The 22,810-nt window shown below is 33.6% G+C and overlaps 1 protein-coding gene across 1 annotated transcript; it reads left to right on the forward strand.

Moving 5' to 3' along the window:
- Positions 1-85: 85 nt before the first annotated feature.
- LOC105322515 (uncharacterized) lies at positions 86-22,490 on the forward strand. Its single transcript, XM_034446406.2, has 10 exons — positions 86-1,235; positions 2,227-2,450; positions 4,077-4,246; positions 5,495-5,658; positions 6,135-6,227; positions 17,845-17,955; positions 18,094-18,273; positions 18,684-18,794; positions 20,839-21,318; positions 21,432-22,490. The coding sequence occupies exons 1-10, from the start codon at positions 1,169-1,171 to the stop codon at positions 21,497-21,499; spliced, it is 1,668 nt and encodes a 555-aa protein (XP_034302297.2). The 5' UTR covers positions 86-1,168; the 3' UTR covers positions 21,500-22,490.
- Positions 22,491-22,810: the final 320 nt, after the last annotated feature.

Consider the following 22,810-nt stretch of genomic DNA (forward strand, 5'->3'; position numbering starts at 1 on the left):
GCTATTTAAAAAATCTTTAACATACAAATTGAATAGAATAGGCGACAACACTTCACCCTGCCTTCATTAATCCTAGGTTATTACAAAAACATTCACTTAAAAAATTGTCAACACCAGTACAGGACTTCACATGACGATACAACGCTTTCATAACAGCCAATAATTCTTCTTCAACGCCACCTTTGAAAGTTTAAGACACGAAAGTCGTCTATCAACAGAGTCAAACGCTTTTTGAAATCGATAAACACACAATATAACCTCCTTTTTTATTTTTATTTTTTTACATAAACTGTTACTTAGAATGTAAAGCAAAAATAGCATCATGCGTACCATGCAAAGCTTGGTTTAAAACCAAAGTGTGTATCAGTTTTAACACCATTGTATTTTGACCATTCCGATAATATTAGTTAAGACATTTTGTTTATTATAACAAGTACGTCAATATTTATGCTTGGATTAATTGGATGAAATAATTTCAATTATTTTGTATTTATTTACACGAATACGGTATAAATATAATGTTAATTTGATATGAAGATCAACGGCATCAACGGAAGCCTTTGTACAGCTTGGGACAAGTTTCCATTCATAACATCCAAATATTCACATTCTCAAATGGCAGTCTATGATAACCCAACAAATCAAAGTAATGTATAGTCCAATACATTTCATCACTGACTTGAATGACGTACTGTTGGGGCGCAAGCGGGGTTTGCCTATGTAATTATATAAAATGAAAGTAATATAAACGTCAATAATTCAATTTTTAATTGAACAATTAGTGAAAGTTGTATAAATTTAAGTTACAATGAAATCATTCTTGGAATAAATGTATTATATGGGGTGATCAAATACGATTGGACGTAATCAAATCTATCATAAAGCCCTTCGGGCTTTATCGAATTTGATCACTTAATCTCACCACATACTTGTAATATTCTAAGAATGATTCCGTATTCCTTAATTAGAGACTTCCATTCATTATTATGTGTCTAGGTATGCACTTATGCATTGTTAGCACACAATCAACTTTGAATAAATTAATGGTACTCATTGCTCACATATACTGATACGATTTATCATCATGAGGGACATATTGACCCAAGTAATGGCCACTAAGGACACTGCTTTAAGATAAGAATTGCCAACACTCCCGTTGAATTTAACTATGACTATGGGGTTCAACTACCTTGTCCTTCTGATAACCGCATCTTTTCACGCAATTTACTCCAATGGTAAGTTCATCTAACTAACTTTCACTTTTTCTTTAATAAGTTGCCCGTAAAGAAAGCAATAAAGTAAGGTAAGGTCAGATTCACATCATGTATGTATCATATAACCACAATGAACCCTTGCTTATCGGTTTTCTTTATCTGACTGATGATAAAAGGAAAGATAATATGAGCATGGATACTATTTAAGCGAATCATATCTGTATATAACTTTTGTGAAATGATGAAAAGTACGATATTCAATTAAACTAATTTATTTGAATAATATCCAAGAGTATATGATAGGGATTTATTCTGTACAAAAAAAATTTCAAGTTACATTTGTAATACTATTTAATAGTAGTAAGCTCGACAGTTATTGCCAATACCAAAAGAAGCACGTGGGTGTTATGTTAGTTTATGCATCATAGTTTAATAAGTAATAAACATGAAGCTTTCAATTGAGGATATACATGTACAATAATTCTCTTAGTTATGATATTTTTAATCTGTAATTATTAATCTCTTTTAACCGGAGAGTTCTGTATGAAGATAAATTACTCAAATTTCAAAACTATAATATTTTGATTTTTTTAAAATTATAAAAGTTTATGGTAAAAAAAAAATAAACAAAATGTTAAGGTCAATCTGATGGATAAATTATTGACCATTTAGCCCTTTTGACTATTTTTTTTATAAGGTATGAGTCAAATGATCACTTTCAAACTGATCACGATTTATTCCCGATTTAAAGAGCCCGTGTCTACTTTAAACATACTGATCATTATGAACTGCAAAGCCATTCTGAACATTAATTTTATGTACAACTTTTATTTGATATATAAAAGTATGAGTATGCTAATTAACGTCATGTATATGTACGTGTACTGGCAACGTTTATTTGATATATAAAAGTATGAGTGTGTTAATTAACGTCATGTATATGTACGTGTACAACGTATATTTGATATATCGATGCTACATTAAGATTTCAATTGTGTCACGTTATCTTCAGTCACTAAGGACATCGTGTTTGTCCTGGATTCCTCCGAGAGCATTGGCGAGTTCGTCTTCTACGGACAAATTATTCCAGTGGTTGAAAATTTTGTCCGATTTCATACCTTGGAACTTGATCCTCTGAACACACAAGTTGGAATGATAGCATTTGGAGGCAGGCAACAGCGGTACATTCCAATGAATAACAACGCAACGAAGGACAAACTCATCAACGCTCTCGGGGTTAGCGCGCTCTCTCTCTCTCTCTCTCTCTCTCTCTCTCTCTCTCTCTCTCTCTCTCTCTCTCTCTCTCTCATATGTACACAATTATATGTGGTTAATGTAATCATATATATAATTCCATATTATTTTGCAATAAACAAAACCAAGAACGAATTACATTTGTTTTAATATAAAAATTGTCACAAAAGTCATAATTCCATAGATAGGGGTAAGGGGTGATTCATATTGTAGCACCTGCATTGAATATTCATGCCAAGAAAGTGGTCATTAACTTTTCATATGCAAGTATGAAACAAAATGAATTCACATGTTAACATTGATATTATATGAAATTTAAGAAAAGAAGATGGGGGAATAAGATGGCGCTAGTGCCCTTTCGGTTTAGAAGTGAAATACAATTTTGAATTTATTTTTTCCCAATTAAATCTACTCAAATATATTATAATACGAGTTTACAAAAGCACAATTTCTAACTATATTCAGTTTTTAATATATTTAACTAAAGATAAGAAGAAAAAAATAATTCCAGAAATATTTGCGGTATCGAACCCATAACATAAAAACCCTAGATATATAAGGTTAGCTTATGTCAGGTACTCTCTCTTTTTTTTTATCTTTTAGTCAGGTACCCTAACCACTGAGCCATTTCAGACACAACAAAGTAGGCTGTTTAAATATTATGCGTGACTTTGACCACGAATTTACGGAATTTACGTTCAGTTGTAAGGATACAAAATGATATTTTTAATGTATAGTGGGTCATCTCTCCACGTTTTTGTTGATTTAAATCGGTTTGTTCTCCAATAGACCTTATTTAGACTATGAGACAAATATGGAGCACAGACCCACTCTATAAAAGAAAATGCCCTGAAGTTCTAAAAAATTGTCAGTATTTGCAGGTTTTGATACGTATACGCCTGTTTGAGTCATCATATTCCAAGTATTGATAATGTTTATAGGTTAAAAATCAATGATATGTTAAATGTATATTGTTTTAAATGATTTTGTGAAAAAATATCAGATTTATTGATATTTAAATTTTTCATTAGCTTGTCCGACCGTGTATGGGCATTTTACACGCCTCATCCACCCATCTTCTTTCATTGCGTATTATTATGAGCCATCACATTCTCTACAAACATAGAATCAAATACCCAAAAATTTGAAGTGTTGATTTTTTTTAAAAAGTCATAAAATTATGATAGCATTACAGGTGTTTTAAAAACGCCAATATCATAATTAATTTTTTAATTTAATACTTTTCTTAGAATTATGGAATGGTATTTGCAAATGAATTCCATAAAATTAATTTTTTTAAAACTAATATATTGCTCGGAAAGGGAGGTAATTCATGTAAAAAAATATCTCCTTTTCAGTGCAATAAAATGGCCGTAACAATAATATCGTAATGCTGATGTGTTAAAAAGGAGGAAAAAATGACGTCAAATTATGTTACTGTCATGTTGTAAATTTTGAATTTACTGAGTGGGTGTAAATACAAAATTTACAACATGACAAATATTGTATTTAAATCCACCCAGTAAATTCAAAACTTACAACATGATATTACACTGCACTGTCCTGTTTCCCCTTAATATGTATAGAAAATTACAATTCTATTATAAGAGCATTTCTTTCCACGGTGGAGCAACAGGCTTGCATTACGCCCTGAACCATGTTTTGAACGACCTTCTAACGCCAGAGTATGGTGACCGAGAGGACGCCGAAAACGTGCTTGTTCTGATGACAGACGGTGGCACGACAAACCCGCTGGAAACTTTTACAGCAATTGACAGGTTAGGTTAAACCCCTAATTCTTTTTTTTTATTTATACAGTATGATTTACTTAGGCGCGAAATTGGTGCCTTTCAGCAAAATCAGAATATCATACTAAGTATGGAGGGTAATCGTGTTTATAATATTAGGTGTACCGGTACAGTAGTACTTGTGTCGTTAGTTTTTGCACGCTGGCATCAAAAACTCTATAGAACCTATAATACACATGCTTAGTATCCCAAAAAAGAATAAAGGAAATATGCTTCAAAATCTGGCCAATTCATGAGTTAATTCTTACAATACTTAGACATTTGAGGTCCAGGCATGCTGTTTCCAAAAGATAAAGCAATGTTCTGAAATTTCTGTATTAATTGTTTATGACCTCCTCCTCTAAATTTTACATTTTCAGAATTTCAAATCACTTAATAGTCAGTTAATTGCTTAACTTTGTTATTGTGTATTTTTTCTTTTCAATAATTTTTCCAGCTTTAAGATGATGCAATACATTTAACTTGCGAAACAAAAAGTTAAAACACATTGATGTTATAGGCCGCGTCGCTCACCTTACGGAGTTTTATTATCCGCTGAAGTCAACTACTATTCTTTTGTTGTTTAAATTATATTTTGGACAAAATTTTTTGTCATATCTCAAATTTCTAAGGATTAAAACTATAGCATGCTTCCATGATACAATTTCATAAATAACTAACATTGTATTAAGCTTTGCAAGAATGTGTTATATTCATTGTGCACCCAACCTTGATCACTGGGATCATCCCTTTGAAAGAAAGCGTGGCCTTGTAATAGCTATTTATCCAGCAATACCCTATGATATACCCCCAGGTGAGCTAAAGCAACAATTTAATTTAATCCCATGCCACTTGATAGTGCATCGTAGTATATGCCATAAAATTTGCTTCACACAAAGTACAGGATACATTTGACTGCCATTCAAATAAACTGTTATCTACAGCAAAAACTTTATACTGCACTTTTCAAGTAGTTTGAAAACTAAATTTACTACTCTTAAATAAGCAAAGGCGTTTTTCACTCGGCAGTATTTCTTTATCCTGGCTAAACATTAGCACTTACCCTATGTTAGGGCAAAATAAAAATTGGGGGTTAAAATGGATGGATGTTAAGGTTTAAAATGATTAATTTCTTTCTACAATTTTATTTTACTATGTTAGGGCAAAATAAATGTTGTGGGTTAAAATAAATTAATTTTAAGGTTTAAAATTGTTGATTTGTTTCTACAATTTTCAAAGACTGAAAGCACAAGGTGTAACAATATACGTAGTGGTAGCCGGATGTCGCTTTAACTGGTTCAACATCCATCAGATGGCGACCAACTCCTCCTATATAATCACCGATCTACACCACCACAGTCCTAAATTTACAGCCTACCACATCTGGACCGACATCTGTAAATGTAAGATACAAGTTTACACGAAATGTGAATATGATATGTAAACTATTGTTTGTATTTTATTAGCGTTTGTCAGTTCATTGTAGTTACAGAACCTGCATGAGCGAATAAAACTGCGCATGTGCCGACCTGCTTATTCGTACAAAATGAAATTCTAAATTACATATATTGATCATTTTATTTCGCGTCTTACTGAATAAACAATGTTTTAAACTTTAAAAAAAATCAAATTTGAAACACATCGTATCCAGAGCATGGTCATATATATATAGAGGTGTCAAAGATCAACATAATGTGAACTGACTCTTCATTGATGGGACAGACTAGCCGATAATACCATATTTTAGCCTCTCTCACCTATAATTTTTATTAGTTTTCTCGAATAAAGATATCAATATAAACAATAAAACCGTAAATTTAGAATATGCTAATAATTGATGAAATGTGATTCAAATGTTTACATATTAAATTTAACATAGGTCAACCGCCCATTCAGATAGTGACTGCCATTCCTACAACTGAACCACCACGTCATCATTTTTACACAGGCAGTTTAGCACACACAGCACACTGTAGGTATAGAGCACAGAATGTATGCAAAATAACTATTGAAACTTATTGCTGATACTTTTTATCGAAATAAATAAATATACCAATTCATTTACACTACCCTTGTATCGGGTAATTACAGTATACAGTTGTTGACTGTGGTGGAGGGCAACAGTTGATCTGTCGGACCGGCTCGCAAACTGTTGTCCAAGGCCGAAGGCCGCGGGCAACAGTTTGCGAGCCGGTCCGTCAGATCAACTGTTGCCCTCTACCACAGTCAACAACTGTTTTGTTATACCCTTCTAATCAATTCTAATCAATTTTAAAGTGCATTGTATTGACTGTTTTATAGTGCCTTGTATTGACTGTTTTACAGTGCCTTGTATTGACTGTTTTATAGTGCCTTGTATTGACTGTTTTGCAGTGCCTGGTATTGACGGTTTTACAGTGCCTTGTATTGACTAATTTGCAGTGCCTTGAATTGACGGTTTTACAGTGCCTTGAATTGACTGTTTTGCAGTGCCTTGTATTGACTGTTTACAGTGCCTTGTATTGACTAATTTGCAGTGCCTTGAATTGACGGTTTTACAGTGCCTTGTATTGACTGTTTTACAGTGACTTGTATTGACTATTTTACAGTGCCTTGTATTGTCTGTTTACAGTGCTTTGTATTGGCCGTTTTGCAGTGCCTTGTATTGACAGTTTTACAGTGCCTTGTATTGACTGTTTTGCAGTGCCTTGTATTGACTATTTTACAGTGCCTTGTATTGACTGTTTTGCAGTGCCTTGTATTGACTATTTTACAGTGCCTTGTATTGACTGTTTACAGTGCTTTGTATTGACCGTTTTGCAGTGCCTTGTATTGACTGTTTACAGTGCTTTGTATTGACCGTTTTGCAGTGCCTTGTATTGACAGTTTTACAGTGCCTTGTATTGACTGTTTTACAGTGCCTTGTATTGACTATTTTACAGTGCCTTGTATTGACTGTTTACAGTGCCTTGTATTGACTGTTTTACAGTGCCTTGTATTGACTGTTTTACAGTGCCTTGTATTGACTATTTTAAAGTGCCTTGTATTGACTGTTTTGCAGTGACTTGTATTGACTATTTTACAGTGCTTTTTATTGACTGTTTTACGTTGCTTTGTATTGACTGTTTTACAGTGCCTTGTATTGACTGTTTTACAGTGCCTTGTATTGACTATTTTACAGTGCCTTGTATTGACTGTTTTGCAGTGACTTGTATTGACTGTTTTACAGTGACTTGTATTGACTATTTTACAGTGCTTTTTATTGACTGTTTTACGTTGCTTTGTATTGACTGTTTTACAGTGCCTTGTATTGACTGTTTTACAGTGCCTTGTATTGACTATTTTAAAGTGCCTTGTATTGACTGTTTTGCAGTGCCTGGTATTGACGGTTTTACAGTGCCTTGTATTGACTAATTTGCAGTGCCTTGAATTGACGGTTTTACAGTGCCTTGAATTGACTGTTTTGCAGTGCCTTGTATTGACTGTTTACAGTGCCTTGTATTGACTAATTTGCAGTGCCTTGAATTGACGGTTTTACAGTGCCTTGTATTGACTGTTTTACAGTGACTTGTATTGACTATTTTACAGTGCCTTGTATTGTCTGTTTACAGTGCTTTGTATTGGCCGTTTTGCAGTGCCTTGTATTGACAGTTTTACAGTGCCTTGTATTGACTGTTTTGCAGTGCCTTGTATTGACTATTTTACAGTGCCTTGTATTGACTGTTTTGCAGTGCCTTGTATTGACTATTTTACAGTGCCTTGTATTGACTGTTTACAGTGCTTTGTATTGACCGTTTTGCAGTGCCTTGTATTGACTGTTTACAGTGCTTTGTATTGACCGTTTTGCAGTGCCTTGTATTGACAGTTTTACAGTGCCTTGTATTGACTGTTTTACAGTGACTTGTATTGACTATTTTACAGTGCCTTGTATTGACTGTTTACAGTGCCTTGTATTGACTGTTTTACAGTGCCTTGTATTGACTGTTTTACAGTGCCTTGTATTGACTGTTGTACAGTGACTTGTACATTGTATTGACTGTTTTACAGTGCCTTGAATTGACTGTTTTTCAGTGCCTGGTATTGACGGTTTTACAGTGCCTTGTATTGACTATTTTGCAGTGCCTTGAATTGACTGTTTTACAGTGCCTTGTATTGACTGTTTTCAGTGGTATTTACTATTTTACAGTGCCTTGTATTGACTGTTTTGCAGTGCCTGGTATTGACGGTTTTACAGTGCATTGTATTGACAATTTTGCAGTGCCTTGAATTGACGGTTTTACAGTGCCTTGAATTGACTGTTTTGCAGTGCCTTGTATTGACTGTTTACAGTGCTTTGTATCGACTGTTTTGCAGTGCCTTGTATTGACGGTTTTATAGTGCCTTGTATTGACTGTTTTACAGTGACTTGTATTGACGATTTTACAGTGCCTTGTAATGACTGTTTACAGTGCTTTGTATTGACCGTTTTGCAGTGCCTTGTATTGACAGTTTTACAGTGCCTTGTATTGACTGTTTTGCAGTGCCTTGTATTGACTGTTTTACAGTGCCTTGTATTGACTGTTTACAGTGCTTTGTATTGAATGTTTTACAGTGCTTTGTATTGACTGTTTTACAGTGCCTTGTATTGACTGTTTTGCAGTACCTGGTATTGACGTTTTACAGTGCCTTGTATTGACTATTTTGCAGTGCCTTGAATTGACTGTTTTACAGTGCCTTGTATTGACTGTTTTCAGTGATTTGTATTGACTGTTTTACAGTGACTTGTATTGACTATTTTACAGTGCCTTGTATTGACTGTTTACAGTGCTTTGTATTGACTGTTTTTCTGTGCCTTGTATTGACTGTTTTACAGTGCCTTGTATCGACTGTTTTACAGTGCCTTGCATTGACTGTTTTACAGTGCCTTGTATTGACTGTTTTACAGTGCCTTGCAGGCTTGGGGCGAATTACATTGTAAAGTAATGCATTACATTACCATTACTTAATGAATTTGGGCATTAAATTACCATTACCATTACTTGATTTTCTTGAAGTAATGCAATCCAGTGTCACGTGACGGGCAGGTAAATGGACGCTTTTTTGTCTGCTCCGTCGATCTGACTTTAAAACGGTGAATTTAATCGTTTTTCATTGAGAAGTTTTTCTGTGTATATATTGTGAAAAGGCGAGACATTGCCTGTGTGAATATTTGGATGTAATTTTGTGTATATATGTTGGATTTATCGACGATTATCCATTGAATTTACCTTTGTAAACACCTGAATCGTGAGTACTACTCGAATGTAAACAATGCAGGGCCAAGGTGAATTCTCCCTGAATAAGCCGGTTTATATTAAAAACCGAGAAATGCAGAACGACTCTAACAATAAGATTACTGATTTTGAATTATATGAAGCTGTCAAAGAGAAAATAGGGGATAACATCCTATGTATACAATTAGACAGAGATTTGTGGAGGGTATACCTCAAAAGTATGGAGAGCCGTTCGGAGCTTCTCTTACACGGATTCGAATTACGGAACATTTCAGTCCAGGTGTACAATTCGAACCCGTATTCCACCGGTGCTAAAGATCCAAATGACGACGTCTTAAAGATTACCATTTGTGGTCTACCCCTGTCGGTGGATGATAGTGCAGTCATTGAGTCTTTGGAAAAACTCAATGTTTCTTTGAAAAGTGAAATAAAATATGAGAAAATTAGGCACCCCGTCACCCATCGTATGACAAGTGTCCTTAACGGGAACAGATTTTTATATGTCCAACCGCTTCCGAATAAATACTCGCTTCCGAGAATTGTATATTGCGCCGGTCTTAAGTGCCGCTTATACCATCATGGACAGGAAACCACTTCATCCCAAATCCAGTGCTTTAACTGCTGGGGAATTGGTCATAGAAAAACCAGCTGCAAAAAGGCGAAAGCCTGTAGAGTGTGTCAGAAAGAAGGCCACGAACCAGGGTCACCTGATTGCATGCATTTTGTACAGCCATCAGAAACGGTCGTTGCTTTCCAGGGGAAAGACAATCCTTTATCTAACTTTTACCCCTGTGAAATCAAAGCCTTCGGCGAAGTTCACCAATCTGCTGAACACGCATACCAGTTTACAAAAGCGATAAGATCGGGAGATATGGATGCTGTGCAAAAGATCAGGGAGTCCTCCACAGCTCTAGAGGCCAAACGGATTGGTCACATAGTGAAGTATCCAGTGGGGTGGAATGAGGAGAGGGAAACTGTTATGGAAGAGGTTATTATGCTTAAAGCCGACAAGGTGAAAGATTTTCGCGCGATGTTGGAGATAGCCGATCCAAAGTCTGTTTTTGCGGAAGCAACGTTTGACACCTTTTGGGGAACGGGGCTAGATGTTACTGGCACTAAAGGCACCAACCCGTCAAAGTGGCCTGGGGATAACAAGCTAGGACTCATTGTGAAAAAGGCGGCGGCTGCTAAGTGTGGTAGAAGGCTTCGGAGTGTGTCAGTGCCAAGGAAAGGAAACCCAAACGAAGACAACCAAACTAACCTGGATAGGTTTATCAGGGAAGCAAGGAAAGATGCAGGCAAGAAAGGCGCTAAAACATAGCTTAGTAAGTGATCCAATCAACAACAACCATTATAGACGCTAATGAACACTAAACCTTTTACTTTATTTTCTTTAAATGCTAGAGGCTTGAACACTTATCAAAAAAGAATAACTTTATTTGATTGGTTAAAAGATGCACAGTTCGACATTATATTTTTACAAGAAACTCACTTTGTCAAGGAAAATGAACATATATATAACTCACGGTGGTTCGGTGAAAAATATCACGCTCTCTCTCTGACTCTGTATTCAGTAGAGGTGTGTCAATTTTATTTAGAAAAAATTTGAATGTTGATATCATTAACTATCATCAGTCCGTAAATGGTAGAAAGCTTTTGATTAATGTTAAAATTAACGAAAAAGTGTTTAGTCTTGTAAATGTGTATGCACCTAATTCTGAAAAAGAAAGAACGGAGTTTTTTAAACGCTTACAAGCCTGGATTTACAAATATACTTTGAATACAGATGGATTAATATTATGTGGTGACTTTAACTGTCAGGTTGAAAATTGTAGTGATAAGAGTGTTACTTTTTTAAGAAAACTCTTGAAACATTTTGCGTTGAATGACGCATGGCTAAAAAATGGAAAAGCTAGTAATGATGGTCTAACCTGGTGTAATAGAGAAAATATACCAAAAACTAGAATCGACTTTGTTTTTACAGCAGCCAATCTATGTTATCCGTTAAATAGAATCTATCTACGTCAAGCGCCCAAATTAGACAATACACGTTTTAGTGATCATTTAGGAATTATCTTTGAACTAAATACAATTGAAAATACTAGAGGAAGTGGATACTGGAAATTTAATACTTCCTTACTGACCGATGATAATTTTTGCACATTATTAAAGTCTTACATAAAAGACAAACTCCAAAATATGAATGATATGCATGACCCAATTACAAAGGATTGCTAGGCTTAGAAAAAAAACGTGTAAATTTTATTGAAGCACAGATTAAGTTAATTGAATTAAAACCTTCCAATGAAATAAATATGAATTATAACGGTCTTCTAGAGAGAGAAATTGATATGTATTATACAGAAAAATGCAAAGGGGCATATATTAGGTCAAGGGCTACTTGGATAGAAAAGGGCGAAAAAAGCACATCGTACTTTTATAATCTAGAAAAGAAGCATCAGTCTAATAATAATATTAATCAGATTCGCGATGAGAATGACACAGTTCATACAGATAATGATAATATAATGAAATGCCTCTATACTTTTTACAATTCGTTATATGCTAGTAAACATATTCCTGATAATGATATTGATACCTATCTGTCCGATATTCAATGTCAAACGTTAACAATCGAAGAACAGGAAAATTGTGATAAAACTCCGTCTATAGAAGAATGTCAAAGAGCTTTAAATAATATGAAAGAAAATAAATCTCCTGGACAAGATGGTCTACCAGTAGAATTTTATAAATATTTTTGGGAAGAAATAAAACATACATACTATGCCTCTCTAATAAAAAGTATTGAGAAAGGCACACTGCCATTTTCACAGAGGAATGCTATTATCTCGTTAATACATAAAAAGGATGATAAAGATCGTTTGAAAAATTATAGACCTATAAGTCTTACAAATGTTGACTACAAAATATTTACACAAGTTCTGGCTAATCGTTTACAAAAAGTTGCAAACAGAGTTATCGGCCGTGAACAAAGTGCATATATAAAGGGAAGATATATTGGCGAAAACGCGCGCTTTATATTAGACATATTTGAGTATTACATGGATAATAATTTAGATGGCATTTTGCTCTTCCTTGATTTTGAGAAAGCGTTTGACTTTGTGGAGTATAATTTTATGTTTAAAACATTAGAAAAATTCAAATTTGGTGATAAATTCATTGATATGATTAAACTACTATACAATAAACCTATCTTTAAAATAAAAAATAATGGGTGGATTTCAAAATCTTGTGAAATGGAAAGAGGAATAAGACAAGGTTGTCCTGTGTCTGCTTTATTGTTTATTTTCGTAGTGGAAATTCTAGCAATTCAAATAAGGAAAAATCATGAGATACATGGACTTAAATTCAATGAAAATATTGATAGGGAATACAAAATAGTACACCATGCGAATGATTGCACAAATATGGTAAAAGAACCAAATTCTTTAAAAAATGCACTAGAGACTATACAACAATTCAGTAAAGTAGCTGGTCCAAATTTAAATATTGAAAAAACTGAGTGTATATTAACTGGCAAATTTATTAAAACATATGAAACCGAAACTGTTATTGAAGGCGTCAAAATAAATCGCAAGAGTATTAAATCCCTTGGAATCTATCTTGGTCATGATAAAGATGAATGTTATAACAAAAACTGGACGAGTAAACTAGAAAAATTATCTAGAATCTTAAGTGTGTGGAAAAAACGAAATTTAACAATCTTCGGAAAATGTACGATCATAAATACACTAGCAATTTCAAAATTGGTATATAATTCATTTATTCTTCAAAACCCAAAGCCAGAATATTTTAAAAATGTTTCAAAGATGATATTTAATTTTATTTGGAAAAAAAGAGATAGAATAAAAAGAAATACACTGATTGGGAAAATTGAAAAAGGAGGGATCAATATTGTGGATATCGAAAGTAAATTTTTAGCGGCTAAAGCGTCATGGATTAAAAGAATAACAAATAAATGTAGTATAACATATGATAGCTTGAATGACATGTTACACGAAATGAATATATCCGTATTTGAAATTATCAAAATGACAGATACCAAAATTTGTAAAATACTACGTTTGCCTATTTTTTATTGTGAAGTCTTCTCTACTTTTTATTTATGTAAAAAAGAGAAGAAATATTGTAATTTAAAAAGAGATGAAATTCTGACAGAATTTATATGGTGTAATTCATTGTTCAAATATAAAGGACAAACTATTTGGTTTGTAAATTGGATAAAAGATGGTATTCTTTATGTTGAAGACATTTTTGATGAGAATGGAGAGATCTATGATATTTCTTATTTTATGAATTTATTGAGAAAGAGAAAAAACATTCTTTGTGAATATGTAATGCTTAAACAAGCAATGAAGGAATGTATAAAACTATTTAACTTTTCAAATGCAAAACATGTAAAAAAATACTTGTAATTATTATTTTTTGTTTAAAAACAATGTACAATTGTCAATTCATTCTTTGAAAAGCAGTTTTTGTTATTCTATACTAGTAAATTCAAAATTTCTGTACCCATTGTATGAATCTATGTGGGAAAAGCTTTTTGATCTTGAAACAACAGATTTCAACTGGGAAAATATTTATTTTTCTAAAATTAAACAAATGTATGCAAATAATATTGCAGAATTTAACTATAAGATACTGCATTGTATTGTAAACAATAATTTGGCAGTAAGCAAGTGGAATGAAAATGTATCTCCACTATGAGATGCATGTAAATTAGTCGAAGATGCACAACATTTGTTATTTAGTTGCGAAATGGTAAACAAAATATGGAAACGAGTAGGGACTTTTTTGCATCTCACAATAACATGGAAAACTATAGTCCTAGGTTTTTATAAAGATAATAATATTCATACAGTTATGTTGAACAATCTTATATCTTTTGTATGTTTTACAATCTACAAATATAAAATGAAATGTAGATTTGATAATGAAATTATGTCAGAAAGAAACCTTATACAAAAACTAAAATATAATCTTTGTTTACAAAATGATATTTTGAAATATGCGAAGAAATTTAGATCTAACAATAATATGTTTACTAACTTAGGAAATTATTTGTGAATGAATATATTGAATATATGATGTACATGTTTCTTTATTATGATATTTGTTTTAATAAAAGAGAAAAAAAGAAGTAATGCATTACATTACCATTACATGAGTAAAGTAATGCATTACCATTACCATTACTTTGTTTAATAAAGAGTTTTTGCAAATGTTTCAAATATAAAACACTCTTTTACATATCTACAGGTCCATGCTCAGTTTCAGGTTCAAATTAAATGACCATATATACAAGAGTCATTCTTTATTTGCTCAATATATAATAATCTTGTGGCATTATGAACGACATATTAGATAAGTAAAAAGATATTTATAGACATTTGGTATGATACAATGTCAGATATGATATAGAGACACAGAATTCATGCATAATAGAAAACAATTTATGGAATAATGTTGCGGTTATTAAAAAGCTAAATAGAGATGTTTCCCCAGATAACACAAATCTTTATAATTTTGGACACTTAATTGTATTAATTTATAGACAGAGGGTTTTTCCCAGTTATATTTCTTAATATATTTTAATCGGATTTCTTTATGCTGAGGACACTTTAAGACAAAAGATAGCTCTTGCACTTTATGATCAAAGTTTCAAAGGTTTCATCTTTTAACTGCGCCCTATTAGTTTGATCCTATTAGTTTAATCTTCCCAGCTATACTAAATAAACGTTCTACAGGTGCAGTGGAAGCTGGGACTGAAAAATTGTTTGACAATCTTTATCTTACGATATATTAAGTGAAAAAATAGAAAAAATACATGAATCTTGTATTTTCTATCAGTCCAAACTAATGTAGTTAATATACATGTACAACAGAGAGAAAGAGAGACAGACAGACAGACACAGAGAGAGAGAAAGATGAGAGAGAGAGAGTAAAATTATTTTCAAATGGGTTTTAATATTGGAAGTGATTTTGATTTTCATCATGGATGGACAGTGCATTCATTTTGCCCTTAAATGTGCATGTCTGTCCCCTATTCTATTGGGACATAGCGAAGGGAAGGGGATTTGGGTGTTTAGCACTTCTTATAACAATAGATTGTTTTGATACTTAGGTTATCCTGGGGGCATAGTGTGTTGTTGACACATCTTTATTGAAGTGCAAACTAATTGGAGTAAATTGTTTAAATGATTTAAAACTCTTAAAAACAACACTCATAAAATGTTATGAAACTGTGTTGTTATATCTAGTAATATGAACAATTTAAAAATGAAATTTTATTAATTTTTTTTAATACAACTAAAACATTTTTATTTCAAGAATTATTTCTTTCTTTATAAGAAAGTTAATTTAATTCAATTTTCAGCTTATTCAACACATTTTTTAAAGTGAACATGCATAAATAATCATAGTAATGCAAAGTAATGCCATGTAATGCTAGCATTACACTAAATTTTGGAAAGAAATGAATTACATTACCATTACTTGTAATGCTAATTTTGTGGCATTACACATTACTAGCATTACTTTGAAAACATGTAGTGCATTGCAATGCATTACCATTACATTTAGCATTACCCCAAGCCTGGTGCCTTGTATTGACTGTTTTATAGTACCTTATATTGACTGTTTACAGTGCTTTGTATAGACTGTGATACGTTGCTTTGTATTGACTGTTTTATAGTGCCTTGTATTAACTGTTGTACAGTGACTTGTATTGACTATTTTACAGTGCCTTGTATTGACTGTTTTTCAGTGCTTTGTATTGACTGTTTCGCAGTGCCTTGTATTGACGGTTTTACAGTGCCTTGTATTGACTGTTTTGCAGTGCCTTGTATTGACTGTTTACAGTGCTTTGTATCGACTGTTTTGCAGTGACTTATATTGACTATTTTACAGTGCCTTGTATTCACTGTTTAAAGTGCTTTGTATTGACTGTTTTGCAGTGCCTTGTATTGACTATTTTGCAGTGCCTTGTATTGACTGTTTTTCAGTGCTTTGTATTGACTGTTTCGCAGTGCCTTGTATTGACGGTTTTACAGTGCCTTGTATTGACTGTTTTGCAGTGCCTTGTATTGACTGTTTACAGTGCTTTGTATCGACTGTTTTGCAGTGACTTATATTGACTATTTTACAGTGCCTTGTATTCACTGTTTAAAGTGCTTTGTATTGACTGTTTTGCAGTGCCTTGTATTGACTGTTTTGCAGTGCCTTGTATTGACTGTTTTGCAGTGCCTTGTATTGACTGGTTCGCAGTGCCTTGTATTGACGGTTTTACAGTGCCTTGTATTGACTATTTTGCAGTGCCTTGTATTGACTGTTTTACAGTGCCTTGTATTGACGGTTTTACAGTGCCTTGTATTGACTATTTTGCAGTGCCTTGTATTGACTGTTTACAGTGCTTTGTATTGAATGTTTTACAGTGACTTGTATTGACTGTTTTACAGTGCCTTGTATTGACTGTTTTACAGTGACTTGTATTGACTGTTTTACAGTGCCTTGTATTGACTATTTACAGTGCTTTGTATTGACTGTTTACAGTGCTTTGTATTGACTGTTTTGCAGTGCCTTGTATTGCCGGTTTTACAGTGCTTTGTATTGACTGTTTACAGTGCTTTGTATTGACTGTTTTGCAGTGCCTTGTATTGACTGTTTTACAGTGCCTTGTATTGACTGTTTAAAGTGCCTTGTATCGACTGTTTTACGGTGTCTTGTATTGACTAATAACAGTGCCTTGTATCGACTGTTTTACAGTGACTTGTATTGAAGGTTTTACAGTGCCTTGTATTTAAGGTTTTACACTGCCTTGTATTGACTGTTTTGCAGTGCCTTGTATTGACTGTTTTGCAGTGCCTTGTATTGACTGTTTTACAGTGTCTTGTATTGACTGGTTAATGTCCTGTATTGACTAATTAACAGTGCCTTGTATTGACTAATTAACAGTGCCTTGTATTGACTAATTTATAGTGCCTTGTATCTACTGTTAAACAGTGACTTGTATTGACTGTTTTTCAGTGCCTTGTATTGACTGTTTTACAGTGCTTTGTATTGACTATTTTTTCAATGCTTTGTATTGACTGTTTTATAGTGCACTGTACTGACTATTTTATAGTGCCTTGTATTTAATGGTAAATGTCCTGTATTAACTAATTAACAGTGCCTTGTATAGACTTTTTCACATTGCCTTGTATCAACTGGTTTATTGCCTTGTAATGACTGTTTTACAGTGCCCTTTTTGTTTTTCTACATACATTGTATTGAAAGATTTACATTGTCTTTTATACAGTAGATTATTTTTTACAATGTCCTTTATTGACTCTTTTACAGTGCCTTGTATAGACAATGATAACTTTTGTGAATTGATGCCCAAAGAAAACTGTGTTAAATATAGAGATTGGGCCATGGGAAGCTGCCGGAAAACGTGTGGCCTGTGTCCTAGTAAGTAAAGATATTCCTTCATTATAGAATCTCTAGTTATCGTGGTATTCTTTATCTAAAAACGAATTTGAGTCCATCACCTTTATACCACTGTGTTCTATTGTAATATCTTTGCTCGTTGTTATACTGATATTTCAGTGGTCACCATTCCAATGAAATCTACAACCGCACCACCTAAACCTACAACAATAACTCCTAAACCTACAATATTGACTCCTAAACCTACGACAGCGACTCCTAAACCTACAACAGTGACTCCTAAACCTACAACAGTGACTCCTAAACCTACGACAGTGACTCCACGATACACAATAACAAGTAAGTTATATGCGGTGACTCAGTGGTTAACTATAGTAAGTAAGTTACTTCATTACTTCAAGTTACTACATACAATGATACCACTAGCGCCCCACTTTTGATGTTTTATAAGTGGTTCGTGTTCTATTTCGTCACACTTTTGTTGCGAAAATCTCACCAAAACTATTAAAGGTTACGAATGCATCTATAAACAACAGCATGTTTATTTTTTCAGAAACTAAAATTTTCGACTTCTCATTGCTGAATTAAAAATAATAAATATTCATAAGAACGAGAAAAGTTCAATGAGTTGGCCGGCGGTCAGTTAGCGTATGCAAGACAGCCTGGTCGTGGGTTTACGACGACACTATTCTTAAACGACTCAATATCCAGGAAGTTACAAATTGAAAATCTTGCTATATTTATTACAGACAATTGTTTTGATGTGGACCCAATTTGCTCACAATTCCCATCAACACAACTGTGCGCAGACAAAAACTGGGCCTTTGGCAGTTGCAGGAAAACATGCGGTCTTTGCTCTGGTTTGTCAATCCACAAGTTAACATCCTTTTTTCACAGTTTTATTCTTTATGCTTATACTGCTCATCTAGTATTCAGTAGCTTTCCCCCAAACGTCGGCAACCTAATGGTCAGACAACTATTCCGTTTAAAGTTGAATAAGTAATTTTTTGGGAGTTGATTTTTAATCAACTCTCCTATGCAGTTACTCAGGCAAACCGAAAGTGAAACAGTGCTTGGACCTAAGCACAAATCAACACCGCTGACAACATTTAGTTCTAATGAAAAAATTCGATGTAATGAGTTCTAAAGCGTTGTTCTTCAAGGAAACTCATTTATAGATACCTTGTAAATAGTCAGATTTTAAATGGTACGAACAATTTAGACATTTTTTTGAAGTCGTACATTTTATGTATTCCTACGCCAGAGTTCAATATAGTCTCGTTCAACCAGACGTTCGGCTGTCTCCGTAAATCTCCGACAAGCATAGAGTCTCTCTTGCTTGTCGGAGATTAACGGATACAGCCGAGGGTCTGGTTGAACGAGTGTAGAGTTCAATTTTGCTTGGATCCATACAATTTCTCACAACTATTTCGATTACTAATACGTAGTTTGATGGAACAATTCTTTGAATATTACACAACATGATTGATATTGGATTTTCACGAAATTCCTGTAGGATTCATATTATAAAAATGTGCGTAATTCAAATACTTATAGGAATTTACTTGCTATGCAGAATAACATATCGTTGATTTTAATGATAAATAACAATCGATAAAATCAACTCCCGTCAGTACTTCGATCAGTACTTTGATTTTTCTTTGCGATCAGCATTGTAAAGAAAAACACGTGAGTGTTATCATATGTACTAGCATTGCTTACATCTCAAGAAATTCATCAAAATAATACCCTTTAGTGCTAAACTTGTACATGTAATTGATACTTTGCAAGAAGCTAGCTGTCTCTGCATAGTAAACAAATTAATACAAAGCGTAATGAGTGAAATTCTGGATGGGGAAAATGGTGTTTGACCGGTCACAAAAATATCAGAGGAACGAGGTGTTAAATATTACGAGTTCCCGTTTTTCTTTGCGCTTCAGGTGAAAATAGTGTGCACTTTAATGTTTTATTCCCGAATACACTTCACTTACATCCGTATATGTCAGTATATATCAAGGATTTATTCTTAGTCCAAGGTACACATTAGTTGAAATTTTTGTTAATTTAAGGGGAATGTCTGGCCATCTTGTTATATACTTTTTATATGTGGACAAAAATGTATACATTTCTTGAACTGATTTTTGTATTCCAAAAAAAAAAAGAAAAGAAAAGAAAGAAACGTCAAAAATTGTTGTTAACAGGTAAAAGAGCAATAGATATGAGGTTTCACATGTTTTTGTTGTTGTAAATTTGTCTTTATTAATCAAGTGAAACTGTCCAGCTGCAGATTTGAACTGAAGATTTAAAAATAAAAAAAAAACCAAAAATGATAATATGAAAATAGGTCATTGGTGTCCATCCATGACATGGAAAAACAACTTGAATATTGAAAAAGAAATATTATGTATTACAGTGAAACAAATATCTTTCAAAACTTTCTTTGGTTTAATCATTGTAATGCGATTGTACTTTAGTTTGAAAAATGCACAAACGAACATTTTTTGGCATGATTATTCAAAATAACAATTATTTGTTAATAGAAATATTTCAGGAGGTAAAGGGGTATTTCAGAAACATCTTTCTTAATCGGCTATGTTTTTTTTTAAATTAAATAATAAGCTGGTTCTCTGTTTGTTTCACCAAATGAGTAATATTTTATGATTTTTTAAACATGAATATCTAGTTTATGAATTAAAAAATCATTCAAATTACACAGTTTTTTAAAAGTCTAAAAGATCTACAAGTAAGACGAAGAAACAATTTTAGTAATTTTCGCAGTATGTTGTTTTCCTCTGCAAGTAAATGTCGGCATTTCGTAGAAACAAAAGAATGAATTCAAATAATGTTAACGCTTGTTCCATCAGAAGCACAATGAAGATTAACTTTTCAAGTTTAAAAATATAGAAACAACGCATAAGCATACAACCCCAAAGCCTACTACAACAACCCCAAAACCTACCACTACTACACCAAAACCTACGACAACAACACCAAAACCTACGACTACAACACCAAAACCTACGACTACAACTTCAAAGCCTACGACTACAACACCAAAACCTACGACTACAACACCAAAGCCTTCGACTACAACACCAAAACCTACCACTACTACACCAAAACCTACCACTACAACACCAAAACCTACCACTTCTACACCAAAACCTACGACTACAACCCCAAAACCTACGACTACAACCCCAAAACCTACCACTACTACACCAAAACCTACGACTACAACACCAAAGCCTACGACTACAACACCAAAACCTACGACTACAACACCAAAGCCTACGACTACAACACCAAAACCTACCACTACAACCCCAAAACCTACCACTACTACGCCAAAGCCTACGACTACCACGCCAAAGCCTACAACAAGTATGAATTCTTTTATGTACGAAGATCAGAGATGTGGTGCACTTATTTTCAATTTATGATATCTAAACAAAGGTTAAGATACAGAAAAAAGATACGATTTCATCTGATTTCAGCTACCCACCGTCCTCGTTTCTTTACAATCAGGAGCATTATGAAAGGAAAAGAGGAAGCCAGTCTGTGATATTAACAATAAAAAAAATCAAACAAACAAATTAAAAAATAACTGCATTTTATATGAGCGACCATTGCATAAAAAAGTTTACCTGACCCGCTAACGCGGGTAATGTATTTTTTCTGCAATGTCGCTGCCTTCATCATATCCCGCATAAATCACCAAAGAAAGCATTTTATTTAAGGAATAAGGAATTATTCTTTAAATATCATGAGGTGATAATTTTGGTCGGGGCGTGATCAAATCCAATAAGGGCTTTATGATAGATTTGATCACGCCCCGGCCGAAATTATCACCTCATGATATTCAAAGAATGATTTCTTATTACCTATATTTATATAATTAAATATTTGAATATACAATAGAAATAATCATATTCCGCTTTTTTTTTTCGTCATTTGAATTTATTAAACTGCATAGTACAAACTCGATACGTAGTGTTATCACAGGCAGACACTTAAAAATGTAAATATAATCATATACAATGCAAGTGACTGTATTTTGGACATTTTCAGGGATGAAAAATTATTTTTTTCTTAATTCTAATGAAAGCCCAGGTATCAATAGATTGATATATGATTTAAAAACACATTCTACTCAGTACGTGAATTTTTGTTAAAAAACGGGAGCTTTTACACAACAGTTTCTAGGTAAAATATAAACTATTCAATAAAAGAAACGCATAGCATTTTTTTCTTGAAAAAAATATTTTTAAACACTGTGCAGTTTAAATTGTATTTTTCCGAAAAATAATAATAAAAGACTGCTTTGAATTCAAACTGGTTGTTTTGATTAAAAGTCATTTCAAAGGACTGTCCTGAAATTTTGGTCAAATTTGTGGTCACTCGCTTTTCACAAAAAGCAAATTCTAATTGACAACGCATCCTTTTCATGCTAATCCACGCCTTTAAGCATTTAAACACCCGGGGTGTTCGATGCGAAAATCAGTTCTTTCTTGAAACCGTAGACTCGCACATTATGCCACGTCTAAATGAAGCCCAGCGCAACAATGCTATTGGTAGATTAGGAGCAGGTGAATCTCAGACAGCTGTAGCGAGAGTACCATTTTCACCTATGAAATAGTTTTCGGCAGCATTGGTCAATTCGGGACCTTCCAAGGTCAGGCTGACCAAGGGTCACCAGTGCTGCGCAAGACCGCTACATCAGGTTACAGCATTTTGCGTGAACGATTCAAAACAGCAACCTCAACTGCTTCATCCATTCCTGGAGGGCGTAAGATCTCCGATCAAACGGCCAGAAACCGACTACGAGATGCTGGTATCCGAGCAAGACGTCTTGTAAGAGCTATTGTTTTGAATC

Source organism: Magallana gigas, chromosome 2, assembly GCF_963853765.1.
Source record: "Magallana gigas chromosome 2, xbMagGiga1.1, whole genome shotgun sequence".
Classification (NCBI taxonomy): Eukaryota; Metazoa; Mollusca; class Bivalvia; order Ostreida; family Ostreidae; genus Magallana; species Magallana gigas.